Source organism: Micrasema longulum, unplaced genomic scaffold (genome assembly GCF_059751315.1).
Source record: "Micrasema longulum isolate JH-2025_06_02 unplaced genomic scaffold, ASM5975131v1 h1tg000566l, whole genome shotgun sequence".
NCBI lineage: Eukaryota > Metazoa > Arthropoda > Insecta > Trichoptera > Brachycentridae > Micrasema > Micrasema longulum.
In genome coordinates this window covers 1-15693 of record NW_028277762.1, presented here as the reverse complement: position 1 = coordinate 15693, position 15693 = coordinate 1, and the positions used below count along the sequence as shown (strand labels likewise).

Below are 15693 nucleotides of genomic sequence, written 5' to 3'. Positions count from 1 at the left end.
TAAATTGCAAATGTATTTTATTTTTAAAATACACGTGTGAATTATTAACTGTTTTTTTTTCTTTCTTCTTGTTTCTCTTTTCTTCAACATATTTATATATGTAAATCTTAATCAATAAATAAAATCAAACAAATATTTTGATGGCTACGGGGTTCTACTTTTAAATGTCACGACAACTCAACAACGAGAGCTATTGACCTCACGGGCGCGGGCGGAGTAATTTAAAAATAACAAAACATGAAAAAAACGTTGCGATGATAATACGATACATAAATATTAAAAATACATATTTTGTAGATCGACTCGGGTTGTGGTTCCGTGTCTAGAGTTGCGGACTCACGGATCAGCGGACCTCTCAGAAGAAGGTTCGAACCTTACTCTACCGCAACTCGTTTTCCATTTTTCCAGCACAAGCTATTTACGACTTTTAGGAAATGGTCTGCGAATAAAAATATTTGAGTAAATAATTCAATCAATCTTAAGAAAAGAGTAATTCAACATGTTTGACTAAAAAAAAAATTAAATAAATAAAAACAACAGAACTTCCTCATTGAAGTATTTGGGTTAAAGAAACAGAACTCAAATATTATTTTAACCAAAAAAATTCTGATAGTTTATTTAATATTTCTTACATTAAAAATAAAAATCAAAACACCTCTACTTTTACTTTTAATGGTTACAAAGTACAAATTGTCTTTTATTTCAGAACGAAATTAACATATTGGTTAGAAAACAATATGCACATTGCACATCAACCATCGCATTACGACATTTGGTTGTAACTTCATAGTCACGAACACAAATCTCTAGCCAATTTCACTTCAATTTTATTTTTAGGTTTGTCCGCTTCGTAATCTAGTGGTCCATGCTTTTGCTTACCATGCAAGACGTCCCAGACTCGATTTCCAACATTTTTGACATGAAATATGTATTTAAAGAGTGTTTTACACTGCGATGTTTCTTGGTCTCTGGACTTTCACCGTACGGATAATCTTCTTATCTTCAAATACGACAAATGATCGAGATACGCTGCGATTGATGTGTTAATTTAATAATTTATTTATTTAAATGAACAATAAATAACATTTACTAATAATAATGTGCATGTATATAGGTATTTACAAAAATAAATCAAATAAAAAAGTTCACAATATATTTGTTTATTTACACTTTATATGCATATACAATGTATATACATTAGGGCGGGCATATTGCCTTAAGGGAATTTATTAGTACCTACCAAAACCGTTTAGTTTGAAAAAATTACAAGTACATGGGACATGGACATATTTTAACATAATCTTATATATTTATACAACAATTTTAAACAAAAATTAACTAAAAAATGTACACTTATAATTGAATATAAGAATTAAAAACAAAAATTAACTTTAAAAATTCCACTATACTATGAAGAGAGGGGAGGAGAGGTGATAGGGTGGAAAGAAGAAGGAGATAGGAACAACGTAAACATTTAGATTTCAGATAATTTAATAATTTAGATAATCTTGATTTTAATGTAAATCAAGAAGGGGCATCTCTCACATAAGTGGGTAGATTATTCCACAATCGAGCAGGTACTACTGTGAAAGAGAGAAAATAAGAGAGGTGAAGGGGGATCAAAAGGGTTCTCTCGTTACGAGAGCGAAGAGAAAGTCCATGTTGTGATAGAGGTTGAAAAAGCCCTCTCAGATAAACAGGCGAAGTGGGATTATTCAAAATATTGTAAAAAAGTGATAGAACGTAAATGTTTCTTCTGTCTGATACTAAGCCAGTGTAGTTGCGTGAAGTATTCGGTTATGTAGTAAAATTTTCGGAGATTAAAGATATAACGTATACAAACATTCTGCAGTCGTTCCAACTTATCAAGCAGTTCAGAATTAGCATCTGGGTAACAGACATCTGCATAATTAAGAAGTGGGAGAAGTAAGCTCTGGACTTATGTTTGCTTAACATTGATTGGCAAGAAATTCTGCAATATTGTAAGTGAGTGCAAACCAACAAGCTACAAAAAGTGGCTTGGTGGGATTTTAGTTTTAGTAAAAATAAAACAAGTGAATTTTTTTAAATTGTAAAAATGTATAATTATGCTTTTAAATAAAAAAATAAAAAAATTAAATAAAATAAAAAAAAATAAAAACTTCCATAATCTTTGCGACTAATTTCGTCACTTTAAATGCTTAAAAATGAGAATACTTAAGTTTTTTATAGAATTCATGAAAGGAATTTCTGTGCTATTTATTTTGAAAAGGGGGAGTGTGGGAACATCCACTTTAGAACACATTTTATTACTACCAACAAGTTAAATTTAAGTTTTTGTTGGATTTATGAGATGTCCATTATTATATATCATTTAAGTTACAACATGTAGTCTATAACAAGTTAAATAAACTAAGAAAACTAATCAGTAATACATATTAAAATATATAGTAAGAAAGGAAAGGCCTAAAACTGGTAATCCCAGCATGGAAAAGATCCACCCATCTTGTGGTGTTCAACAGACCAATCATCCTCCTCAAATGCATCATCAATGGTAAGTTGGTCCTGTATTCAGGAAGAACAAATAGTTTACAGAAATATCATAGCAGAAAAAACAAATTAAAACAAGTTTTGATACGTTTTAAAAGTAGGCAGTCACTTTTGATCTCAAATACCTCAAGATGCTCTTAAAATAGGCATAAAATTTTGCGGTGATTTTATAGTTTGAAGCCACAGTATTATTTAAAAATAAAAAATGCTTGGATTAGTACTACAATAGAATCCGTGAGGTGAAAATGTACGGATATGTATTTTTTTAAATAAAAGCATAGTTAACAATAAACCCGGTAAAAATGATTTTGTGGTCAGTATTACTGTTGATTTTTGGCGTATATCTACATTTTCGAGAAAAAAAAGTCAGAAGTAAGTGCCAATCTTTGCCAGGACCTTTGGGATATCCCTTTCTTGGTAATGGAATCGAACTTGCATCTGGAGGACCTGAAGGTATACAAAAAAAAATATTAATAAATTAATGAAAGACAGTCTTTAAATCTTCAGTGTCCTTTATTATTACACAACATCGTTCGAATCCGTAATGATCCTTGGTATCTTGCTGAGAACTTTATCTATCTGTCTGAGCATAGTCTCTTATCCCTAGAGATAATGCCCTGCATTCCACATTCCGCGGCACAATACTTGTTTCTTTATTAACTCCTTTTTCCTATTTGTCTTTAGAATTGCGCTTAAAGATGCTCCATCCTCATTTTTTTTATAAACGCCTGAAACATCGTTTTTTTTATTGAACCCCTAACCTAAATTCAACCCCTTCCTTTTCCTATTTCTTACACGTGCCTTCCTCATTATCGTGTGCTTCGATTTAAATATTATAATATTTTAGTTTTAGTGATGCAGAACAGCGTTTACTTGATTTTTTTTAGAAACATATTTTAATTAATTACCCACTAAGTCCGAAGACTTTTCGGTGATACACAATTGGTTATGACAGGTTTATTGTCAAAACGTAAAAAACATATTATTTACATTTATTTATTACTTTTTAACAGTCACTTAAAAGTATTAAGCCCGTATTTTTTCAGTTCTTTGTGTTTTTAATTGAAGATCTTCCATATTAATAATGATTTGCGAGAGATAATTGAACAACCTTGGAATAACACAATGAAATGTTCATTCTTCAAAGTAATTTGTATTCCAGGGAACAACCAGGGAACTTTTGGTTTTCAATCTGGTGTTGGGAGCGAGGAAAACTTTTTTTTTTAAATTACGGATCAACAAAGGGATCTACAATCAATTTCTTGTCACAAAGTTGTTTTACCTGTAGTCAATCATAGCTGTCTAACTCTCTCAGTCTAGTTACTTCTCCAAAAGGTATAGCAAAAGAGGCAGAATGCAGTGTTGAACAGCAATAAGTACATTGATGGGGTAGTTAGTACAGACATTTTTCCCACCAGTGCCTGCCACTTGTTGCCAGTCACAAACACCATACAAAATTTACTACAGAGTTAATGACCTGTCATTGGCGGGTTTGAGTGATTACTTTACACGCCGTATAACATTTAGTGTTCTGCTCTATGCTTGAAGATCCATTTTTATTCAATTCTTCCGTCGGCTGATTTTTATAAAGTAAAAGAGGTCAAACAGAAAAGGGATCAGTATTTTAATACATTCTCAAAGAATAAATGGTATAAATTAATATTGTATAACTGTATGGTAAATCAACTAGTAGGTAGTAATGTGATTGTTTAAAAAAGTCTGCCTTAAAACAGGTTGTACCTAGTTAGGCAGACTAGACATGATCCAGAGATATCTATTACCTAAGTGCATATGTAGTAAATAAAGTAATTGTTATTTTGATAAAAACTATGATTATTATTATTATTTATGAGTATCACTTTATCCACAGCGACTCTTACCATAATTCAAGGTGACTATAAAATTTTTCTTTGATCTTGTTTTTGTTAACTTTTTAGATTACTTTTCGACTATGAACAAATATTGGTTGAAATATGGAAACAGATTCAGGCTTTTCCTAGGAGACAAACTTGTTGTTTCTATTACGGATCCTAAGGACGTAGAGGTAAGTCCTATTTAAAAAAAACATATTATTATCGTTTTAACCTAAAACTGTGTGTTTCCTACACCTTTACTTATTATTAGAGAGCTCAGAAGTAAGAGCAGATGAATAAAACCACTGTTTAATATATTTGTTTTGTCTATGAATATGAGATTCTAAAAGTCAATCATCAAAATAATAAATAAACTTAATAAATAAATTGAAATACGAAAACTACCATTTCTTATTATTCAACCATTTTTTTAATTAATTAGGAGCACAAAAGACCGGTACTTGGTATTTAAATTGTCCTCAATTTTACAATACACATTTTATTATAATATTTCCATCTTTTTACTGTTTCACTTATTTTTTCATTGTTAATTAAAATTTACATGTTACATTTATTTAAGTTTAATTATATGCTTCGTTTCAAAATTTCTGTACTACATAAACAATTTCAAGTAAACTTCATACATACGAATGTTCTGTGTAAAAATACACATTTTTATTGAGGTGAACGCAAAGTACAATGTGCAAAAATCGTAACGGTAATGAATTTTCCATCCTATATTGTATTCTTGCTGGTCAAAAAAAGATTCCGTACTTTTATTTTATTACAATTTGAATTTAGTAATAACTTTAATACAGGTGATTTTTAAATGCAAGTTTTTTTTTCGAAAATTTTCAAAAATCCACATACTGAATGAGTTATGTAGAGAAAAAAATACGTTTTAGAGTTCTTTAATTTATTTTGGCTTACAGGTTGTACTGATGAATCAACAATTCATTGAGAAATCCCATGAGTATACTTTTGTAAAACCTTGGCTCGGGACAGGTTTATTAACAAGTGGAGGTTTGTTGCAAGATAAAAAAATAACATTTACCATGATTATGTCAATTTAGAGAATATAATTTTTCAAGACGCTGGAAACGTCAACAAAAATAAAAGAACCCATTTTTATTTTTTATCTAGCAGGGTTGTTTTATATTGTTTTACTTATTTACATATTTATATTTTTGTGATAATGGATAACAAATCAATATTTTAGGAGAGAAATGGAAAAAACATCGAAAAGCGATTACTCCGACTTTTCATTTCAAAATTCTGGAAAGCTTCATTGATGTGTTTGACAAGCAAAGTGATATATTTGTAGACAAATTAAGAATTCACGCCAACAAAGAAGAGTTTGATATTCATATTGATATAACGCGGTGTGCATTGGATATTATTTGCGGTAAGGATTTTGATTCTACAATCACTAAAAGCGCATTTAAAGTGCAAAGCATTAACTTTGTAATCAAACATTTTACTAAATGTTATTAAATATATTTTATACACGGTTATATACAAATAGACACATATTATTCTAATGATTTAGATAGTATGTATTTGTTGTAAACTCTACGAATTTCATTTCCGTTCAAAATAAAGTATATGGGATAAACCAAAGTATTGTCGGCACCACCCCGGTAATTGGCACTCTCTTATTTAAAGTCTAAAAAGATGGTTATTAATTTTAGTATTGAAACCGGAGTACTTAAATTTATCAAGTTTTATTATATTCTTGAACAATGGCCACAATTAATCGTTGTTTTTATGTTGGTATTCTCATTTAAAACCATATGTCAATGTGGTCTACTAAAACAAAACTTAACTATATTAAGTTTACCAGTGATTGAATACGTGTTTATTGGGCTAGTTTTGTATCAAATGTGATTATTTTACAAAGAATTTTTTTTTAATGGGTACCAACCATACAAGAAAAAAAATGTAATAAATCAGAGATTGGCACTGTGCCAATAACTAACATGTTTCATTGTTATTCGTTAATATTTGAATTATTGGCACATGCTAATCAGTATTTTACATGCATTATTGATATTTTGTTTGTTTGCTACTTGCGACTAATAAATTAAATTATTTTAGCATTTAGTACAAAAAGAATTGGCTTATATATAAAAAGAAATACTCCGAAGAATTTTTTTTAGACAAATGTTTAAATACAAAGAGCGTTGCTATCTTCATATAATTCAGATTGAGTTATACTTTATATTTTTATAATTATAATATTAAATCCATCCAATAATTATAAAAAAATACCACGTCTTGTATTTTTTTTCCATTTACACGGATATTTTAAAGGTGCCAATAACTGACTAAATTGCTTTGCCAATTAATAAATAGAGATGCCAAAAAATGACTGAAATAGTGTATTTTCAATCATGTTTATTTATCTTAAAAAATTGAAAGTCAACAATGAAAAGTTTGAAATCAATTAACATTTGTTGATGATAAATCTGAAAGATTATTTTCGATTCAATGGCTTCTCTTAGGTAAAAATCTTATAAAAGGAAATTAAGTAGAAATAAGTACCCCGTGTGGTGGGTCAGCAAGTGGACATGAAATATCATTATGTAGCACCACTGGGTGGTGATAGGGAAATGAAGAAACTGATAATAATTGTAACATTTATATTAATTACTTTTTCATGATTTTAGAAACCGCAATGGGAGTCTCTGTAAATGCTCAGCAAGATACAGAATCAGAATATGTTGTAGCAGTTAAAGAGTAAGACAACCATCGGATATAATATTCATTACTGATGTGAATTTTCTTCAGAACAAGATGTACAACATACAAGTATTTAATTCTTTCTGTTTTTTAGTGCATGCGCCATTATCAACGAGAGAATAAGAAACCCTCTGAAAAGGTTTGATTTCTTATTCCAATTCTTTCCCGATAGTAAGCTTCTTGAAAAGTCTTTAAAAATTCTTCATGGTTATACAAACTCGATGATAAGAAAAAGGAGAAAGGTATTGGAAAAATCAAACGAAAATTTACTATCGTACACAAAAGATACTGATATTTATGGTAAGTATTTTGATGGAATAAGTGTTCAGGCATCATCATCATCATAAGCTTTTTTATTGAATTCGATACGTGATGATTATGTTTTATTTATATATCCGGTGTGGCGTAATCCACGGAAGGCATTTGGGACCTATATTATTTTTCTTTTTTTTTAATCATAAGCTCAAAAAGGCAGAAATAAGTGCCGTTGTTTATTTGATAGCTAACCAAAACAATTGTTTTAGCGTATACCGAATGTCGCTCAATTTTGATAAAATAAAAAATAAAAATACTTAACATATTACGACAGAGATGAAGAACATTTAAGAGAAGGTAATATAGAAGTGGCCACTTTACACACTGTGTAACATTCACCATTCTGCCTATATTTGAACATCTATATTCCTTCAATTCTTTCATCTGTTGATGTTTGTGAAGTTAAGGAGCTGAAACCTTCAACAACAGATGAAAGATTTGAAGGAATATAGATGTTCAAATATAGGCAGAATGGTGAATGGTACACAGTGTGTAAAGTGGCCACTTCTATATTACCTTCTCTTAAATGTTCTTCATCTCTGTTGTAATATGTTGATATAAACAGCTCCCCAGGGAGTTGAATCCAGTCCTTGTCTACAAAAATTTGGACAAACTCAAAATATTGTTGATAAAAATACTTGTTGAATGATTTCTTTATTTTATCCGATTGTTAAATGAAGTACAATATTAAACATCGCTTATAGGTGCCAAAAAGAAGATGGTGTTCCTTGATTTGCTGTTGCTTACGAAAATAGATGAACAGCCCCTTTCTGACACAGATATACGAGAAGAAGTTGACACTTTTCTTTTTGAGGTAAGAAACCTCAAATACCGACCTTAAAAAATGTTCAATTACCTGCAGATTATATGACTTTGTGGTTGAAATTTTGTAAGTAACTACGGAAAATTAAATCCGTAACCAAGAAACAAATTGGGCTTTTATTTTTCAGGGACACGATACCGTTTCAGCCGCTCTTAGTTTTGCGGTTTACCTTTTAGGAAAAAACTTAGATGTGCAAGATAAACTTTACAAGGAGCAAATGGAGATTTTTTCCAATAACGAAATACGACCTCTTACCCACAGGTTAGTAATTAATATATGAAAGTTACACAAAACATATAATTGGCTGTTTCTTGGAACAAAACATTACGAAATAGGGCTTATTCGTTGCTTAATATAATAACTAAATTTATTTATAGTGATTTACAAAACATGAAGTATTTGGAACTTGTTATAAAAGAAACGTTACGCCTTTACCCATCCGTTCCCCTTATCGCAAGAAAAATTAACGAAGAGACAATGATTAGTGAGTATTCCAAAATGTATTGATAACTACGACAAATTTAAAAATATTAAAATTTATTATTAAATAATTTTAAAATATCATATTTTTTATGGTACCAAAATAAATGGACATACGTTAACAAACAAAATATCTAAACTTAAAAGTCATGAAACACAACATATTGATATACGTAATTAAAAAAAAAAAAAATTTCGTAATCACATCAAATTATTGGTTGACTTTAATCGTTTGTCCATGTCCTGGAGAATTAAGAATACAGTTATGTATGTGAAATAGAAACAGAATCCTGTAACAGTATTTTCGACTCGATGGCTACTCTCATGTAAAGATCCCGAAAAGGGAATCGAGTGGATACCAGTGCACCTGGTAGTGTAGTGATCGGTGTATTTATCCAATATGCTTGTGGTCCTAAGCTTGATTCCTCGATGAGTGAACGTGAAATATTGTCTTTAAGGTCTTCACTGCTTTATTTCATTATTTCTAAACTGGCACCATTTCAAACAATAATTAAACTATTAATCTGTACGTTAAAGCTGAAAAGCTAGAAGTCACCTTTTGTAAATTGTTCAGGAGACCGGTTTGAAGTTATAAAACAGTTTCAAATGTATCTCTGGGAAGTAAAATCACAATTTATTGCTGTTTTTTTAGATTAACATGCTTTTGATGAGGATATTTAATAACAATAAAAATATTTTAAATATAGACTATTAAAATAATTATCGGAATTCATTTTTTTTGTTCTAACTGCCCGACCCGCGCTCTAATAATTACTGGACTACCAGTGTTTTAGAACAAGCTATTTCAGTTGTGGTAAACCAGAGGACTCTAATGTTTTTAGCATTAATAGAATCTGAATATATGAACGAAGTGACATTCATCACTCAATTTCGCAATAAATGTGACTTCCAGTGTTTCAGCTTTAAGGTACAGACATATTAGAAAAAAATCAATATTGTACGTACTACAATACATTAAACTCGTATGTGGTAAAAAAATACAAAGTGTTTTATTTTAAATAAATTGTGCGTACAATATTTGATAGTTACAATATCGATAGGATACATGATATTTTTATTCATTTTCAGATGATATGAAAATCCCCGAGGACTCGTCTATCCTGATTTTATGTTACTGCATGAATAGAAATCCTGAAGTATTTTATGATCCTGAAAAATTCATCCCAGAAAGATTTCTATCTGAAGAAGCAAACAAAAGAAACCCATTTTCATCGGTTTTCTTCAGCGCTGGCCCGAGAAATTGTATTGGTAAAAATACTAAGACATTATTTACACCTAATGGAAAAACGTATTTTGTACTTTAATCAGCACTTTTAATTAGAAAGGTTTTTAATCAAATACAAATTTTAAAATATAGTGTAAAGATATATTTTAATCTGGATTATGGTACTACAAAATAGCTTTATGATGGCAATTGGCATTTCAATTCATGGGTAATAACGAATTATCTCATATCTACTACAAATATCGATAAAAACACGTTAAATGGATTTAGAAAATTAAATCTTTTTCAAAATCAATATGTTTCCATGCATGTTTTTTTTTATAAAATTCTTATTTATTTATTTATTTATTTATTATCATTATATTACATACACAAAATTATAATTTATGTAAAATTGCTTTGACTGTCTAACTAGGGTTATTTACCCCGTTCTAAAACAGTCAAAAAATATAAAAAACAGTAATCAATTTATAGAATCAGTTATAAAGATACAGGACAAAGTGAAAAACAAAGTAAAAAATGGAGTAAAAACATGGTAAAAAATGTAGTAAAAACATAGTAAAATGTAATAAAAACATAGTAAAATTGTAGTAAAAACATAGTAAATATGTAGTAAAAACATAGTAAAAATGTAGTAAAAAAAAAGTAGCAAAAAAAATAAATTATAAAAAAAAGTAATAAATGCAGTGAAAACATAGTATAAAAAAACCATGAAAATATATATATATATGTCTATAAAAATATTTTGAAACTCGGTAAAATGCGAAATAAAAACAGAATACATAGTAAGAAACATATTTGAAGTCATAATAAAAAAATTAATGTATGTTGTTAAAAAATATGTTTTTATAAAAACGTGATATGTTTGACCTTGAAAATTATGATATCAAGATTCATGATAATGTTCTATTTGAATTTAAACGGTCACAATCAAAGTTCAAAATTTAGCCGAATCGTGAATTATTCAAGGCCTTCTCAAAAAGAAATGTGGAAAAGCTCAAATGCACACAGCGATCCATATAAAGATCCATGCTCGGTTTAATCCCAAGAGACAAAATAAGAAATGAAGAATTTAGGAACAGAACCAAATTGACTGATATCATGGATCACGTGTTGCGAGACAAGACCCCACAAGATGGACCCCAAAAATTTTAAGATGGAGACCTTGGGAGAATAAGCGAGGCGTCGGAAGACCTTTAAAAAGATGGTCAGACGACATGGCTGCTATAGGAAATAAAAATTGGCTCCAAGTAGCAACCGACCGAGAAAAATGGAAGGATATGGAAGTGGAGAACAGCATTCTTAAGAAGAAAAGGGACTTATTAGCTGCGTGGTCAATAAAACGAAACGTTTTCATGGAATTTGACATTATTTTTGTGCTAATAATAAGAAGAAAAAAAATCTCCATCTAATTATTTAAAAAAAAAGTTATATTTCCCTATTGCTTTCCGTGCCCATATTCTCTAACGGACTTTCATTATGATCTGATATGATGCTGAGCAGAAATATGCCACCGTATGTAATGATAAATTTCATAAATGATTAAGTTCAGTGCAACGGGAAATTAGAGCAATAATTGTTAGAAGTTTCTCGAAAATGTATGGAAAAGTTAAAAAAAAGATTTTGATAAAAATGAGCTACTTTGAACGACGTCACTAGGTCTCCCAAATCAACCAATGACAGAGTGGTATGATACATTTCCGGTTACCGCGAAGCCAATACACCAATCAGGACAACTCACTGTAGAGAACTTGAGACGTCACTGGCGGAGTAATTTCAAAATCAAAAAACTTTAAAAAATCATAGCCCTCATAATACGATACAGGAATATATATTTTTTAAATTTTCATATAAACAACTGCTACTGTGAAAACAGAACACAGTATTAGATCATACGTTTCATTCGTAAATTCTATTAGATTTATGTAATAAGCTAATTAAGTAGTAATATTTTAAAGTACATTTTCCAAAAGTTTGACTGGTGCCAAAGAGGAATTTTAGTGGATTTTTTAATGTATTTATTTGATAATAGATTATTTAAATAAGCCAAATATGTTTTATCTTTTATTTTTATGTATCGAATTGTATGAGGTGGTTTTTATAAGTTTTGTATTTTTGAAATCACTCCGTGTGTGACGTCTCAAGTTTTTTCCGTTTCTTCCCGGTCAGTTCTGCCGATTGGTTCGTTGAAGGTAAGTAAACCAGATGTTTGCCGCAACTCTCTTATAATTGGTTGATTTATATGAACTAGTGATGTCATTCAAAGTAGTTTGTTTTTATAAAAATACAATTTTATATTTCTTTCGTACATTTTCAAGAAACTTTGCCCTATAATTTAATGCTCTAATTTTAATGATCCAATTTCCCGTAGGGCTGAAGATCCTTATTTGTGCCGTATCGATGGTAACTAATTAAAAATAAATAAATGTAACCTAAGAAAATACGTATGTCTCTTTCTAACATGAATGATTGCACGTATATCGTGATACGATATATCCTTTATTCCGAATTTCGACGAAAAAGTATTAATGGATATATCCTTGATGTATGTATGTAGCTAGTATCGGAATAACGAGTAATATAATATGTATTTATTTTTTTTTTAGGTCAAAAATTCGCAATGCTGGAGATGAAATCTACGCTAGCAAAATTAGTGAGAAATTATATTGTTAAATCAAATGACGAGCCTCTAGTTTTATCGGCCGATATAATTCTTCAATCAGTCAACGGAATTAACGTTAAATTAACAACACGATAATTATGTTTATTATTTTTAAATCTCAATTTCAATTGAAATCTAGAACTCAAAATATTTCAAAAGATTTAGCTAAAACGACTTATACATAATGCCTTGACCTAGATTTTTATTATTGTTTAAACCTAAATAGTAGAGAAGTAAAAAAGATGACTGTATGATATTATCTAATACCAACTGATCGGTAATATTAATTATTTAATGAAATAATGTTTATATTATAATGAGAAGCATTCCATATAGTTTAATTGATATTGTTTATAAATTATGTTTTTAAATATAATAATATCAATATAACTAGTTGGGGTGTGCGGTGAGGTTTTCAATTAGGGAAGCAGTCAATAGGTACATAGGTAATATATAAGCAAGCTAGAGGTTTAATGCAATAATTTCAGCAAAAAAAAGTTACATTTTAAATGTTGATATCAAAATAAAATCGAGTCAATCGATTTTAGTGCTTAATTTATTAATAAACACTCACAATTTGATATAAAAAATCAACATGGATTGGTTTGACCAAACTGCTTCCGTAGACCTTCTAAAGATTTTAATTAGCGCAAGCGCGGACTTTGAATTTAATATTAAGCTCCCGCCTCAAAGGAATCGATGGATTTTTACTTCGGTCTCTGATCTTTAAAAAATTGCGCGTGGGGTGGGTCGCATTTTTTTTTGAAGTTTTTAATCGTCAGATTAACCATAAACTAATCAAATCACATTCGTTGTTATTAGTTAGTTATTACATATATTAGTTACCTTTTAGCTAAAAAATGACGTATTGATTTTGTCGACAAATTTTAGGGAAGCAATGGTTCCATCCAACCGATACTATGGGCGGGGCAATCGCATGTACCACAGATAGGTACCTTAATATACAGATCATTCAATTGGACAATAAACAACTTCTAATCATATTTTGTTTTATTTAAAATTTATTTTTGAATACCTATATATTTCTGGGTAATTGACGTGGATGCTACTTGTAAAATTTTTTGGTATTTGTGTACCATAAAATAGATGTTTTATTTGATTCCATCGAGCCATGATCACTAAAATCTTGTAACCGACAGGGGAAATATTTTACGGAAGAATATTTTTTTCTTCTTAATTATTAAGGAATGTGTGATACTTCAAGAGCCAAGTTTAGTTCAAAATATTAATCTTATTGTATCAATAAAATAAGTAGTCGAAACAGAGTTTGATTCTCGAAGTGTATTCCTTGTTTATTGAGTGGAATAAGCGTTCTCCTGTAATATATTGTTTTCATCAGTTACAATTTACGCTGTTTTGGCGATCGTAGCTTGACATGTTGCATAACTGATTTTATATTGACAACATGGTGAAAAAAATAATGCCTTGGCAAAACAAAAAATGTCTTTTAACAGCAAAAAATATTTTAATTCGGTCATGCACAAATGCGTAATATTTCGCAATAATAACGATGGGTTCAAAGTTATTAAATACATCTCAAAAAGTTTTTGGGTGACCAGTAATCATTACCTTCTACGTTCAGTATAACAAGATTCATAGTCACTGTTTAAAAACTACATAAAAATCTAATCTAAGTTAAAATATTATTGAAACTTTGTTACAAAAATAATACAATGTTGGTTTTGATAGCATTGGTTTTACTGTTGTTGACAGTTTTGTCTCATTTGAGTACTAAAAAGGCTAGAATTATGTTGAGTTCGGTTCCTGGACCGTCACCAGTATACCCGTTTATTGGAAATGCCCATCATGCTATGGGTCATGCCAATGGTAAGATTCGTTTTTTTTTTAAATGTGTGTATTTAGTTGAAAATTTAATTATCCCGCTTGTGGAAACCAGCTTAAGACGAAAAATAATGATATTTTTATTTACAATATTGTTACACCTTGCTAGAATGAACCTTTCTGAAACTTTTAGATGTAAGTTATGCAATGCATGTGATGAAACCCATACACATTATACGTGAATTTGAAGCTTTATATCACAAAACAAGTCCCATCCTCTAGCTTTAGGGGCCACTGGTTAAACCTGAGGATATAAGTGCGCATGCCCCTTTCCTGATAACCAAATACTTCGAGGATCTGGGCTTGGAGGGGGAGATTCAGCAATATTTAAACACTCACCCAGAGACCGTGGCTTGAAGGGCGAGAACTAATTTAAGCGGACCCGTCACAATAAATCTACACATGTCGCAGTCACGGAGCTTGTAATATGGCACTGACTCCCATTTTTCTAATTAAAAAAATCGATTTGAATGTTGTTTCAATTAATTATGTAGTTTCATACGAATATCAATTCTGCATAAAAATGCAAAAAATATTTCCTTTTTTTCCTCTGAGATTGGACTTGGAATTCATATTTCATTCAAAATGATTTTTAGTTTGGTTTTCCTCATACGTACACTTAATTTTATGTGAATGAATGAAAAACATTCGATATTTTACAATATAAAATCAAAATCGAAGATATAGTGCACCGGAGCAAATCCCGTAGAAGATTCTGGAGAGAACACATAAACAGAATGAGCGGCGATGTGTCCATAGTAGCCAAAGAATTGCCTTCCGGATGGCGCGGCGCCCATCTGGAGACCCCCTAAGCGACGGAAAGTGGGCCTCATCACGGGAAACTGAATAGTCTAAGTAAAATAGATCGTCAGATCTACAAGAAGAGAAAGCAAAAGAACATAAAAACAACCATTATCTCTGGAAATATTAGATTTTTTTATCGTGTTGTTTTATATAAATGACAATAAAAACATACTTATTGTGATTTCAGATGTTTTCCTTTTATTGGATTGGATGTGTGGAGAATATGGAACGAGGTGTCGCGCTTTCGTTGGTCATCATCCCATTTTGGTTCTTGCTGACGTTAAAGATATTGAGGTAGTTCCATTAAAAATATGCTCATCTTAAAAATAGCTAATACATAAAGATTTACTTATGAACCACCTAAAGCAGTATTATT

General features: G+C 30.2%; 1 protein-coding gene across 1 annotated transcript in view; it reads left to right on the top strand.

Moving 5' to 3' along the window:
- LOC148280580 (cytochrome P450 4g1-like) overlaps window positions 1–12895 on the top strand; it is a 32504-nt gene extending 19609 nt beyond the window's left edge. Inside the window, exons 12-22 of the mRNA XM_088228167.1 lie at window positions 2811–2982; window positions 4467–4573; window positions 5315–5405; window positions 5602–5787; window positions 7052–7121; window positions 7219–7424; window positions 8144–8253; window positions 8390–8523; window positions 8640–8746; window positions 9832–10011; window positions 12595–12895. Coding sequence (XP_088084293.1) covers window positions 2811–2982; window positions 4467–4573; window positions 5315–5405; window positions 5602–5787; window positions 7052–7121; window positions 7219–7424; window positions 8144–8253; window positions 8390–8523; window positions 8640–8746; window positions 9832–10011; window positions 12595–12746 — 1515 coding nt within the window. The 3' untranslated portion in view covers window positions 12747–12895. The remainder of the gene's footprint in view (window positions 1–2810; window positions 2983–4466; window positions 4574–5314; window positions 5406–5601; window positions 5788–7051; window positions 7122–7218; window positions 7425–8143; window positions 8254–8389; window positions 8524–8639; window positions 8747–9831; window positions 10012–12594) is intronic.
- Window positions 12896–15693: the final 2798 nt, after the last annotated feature.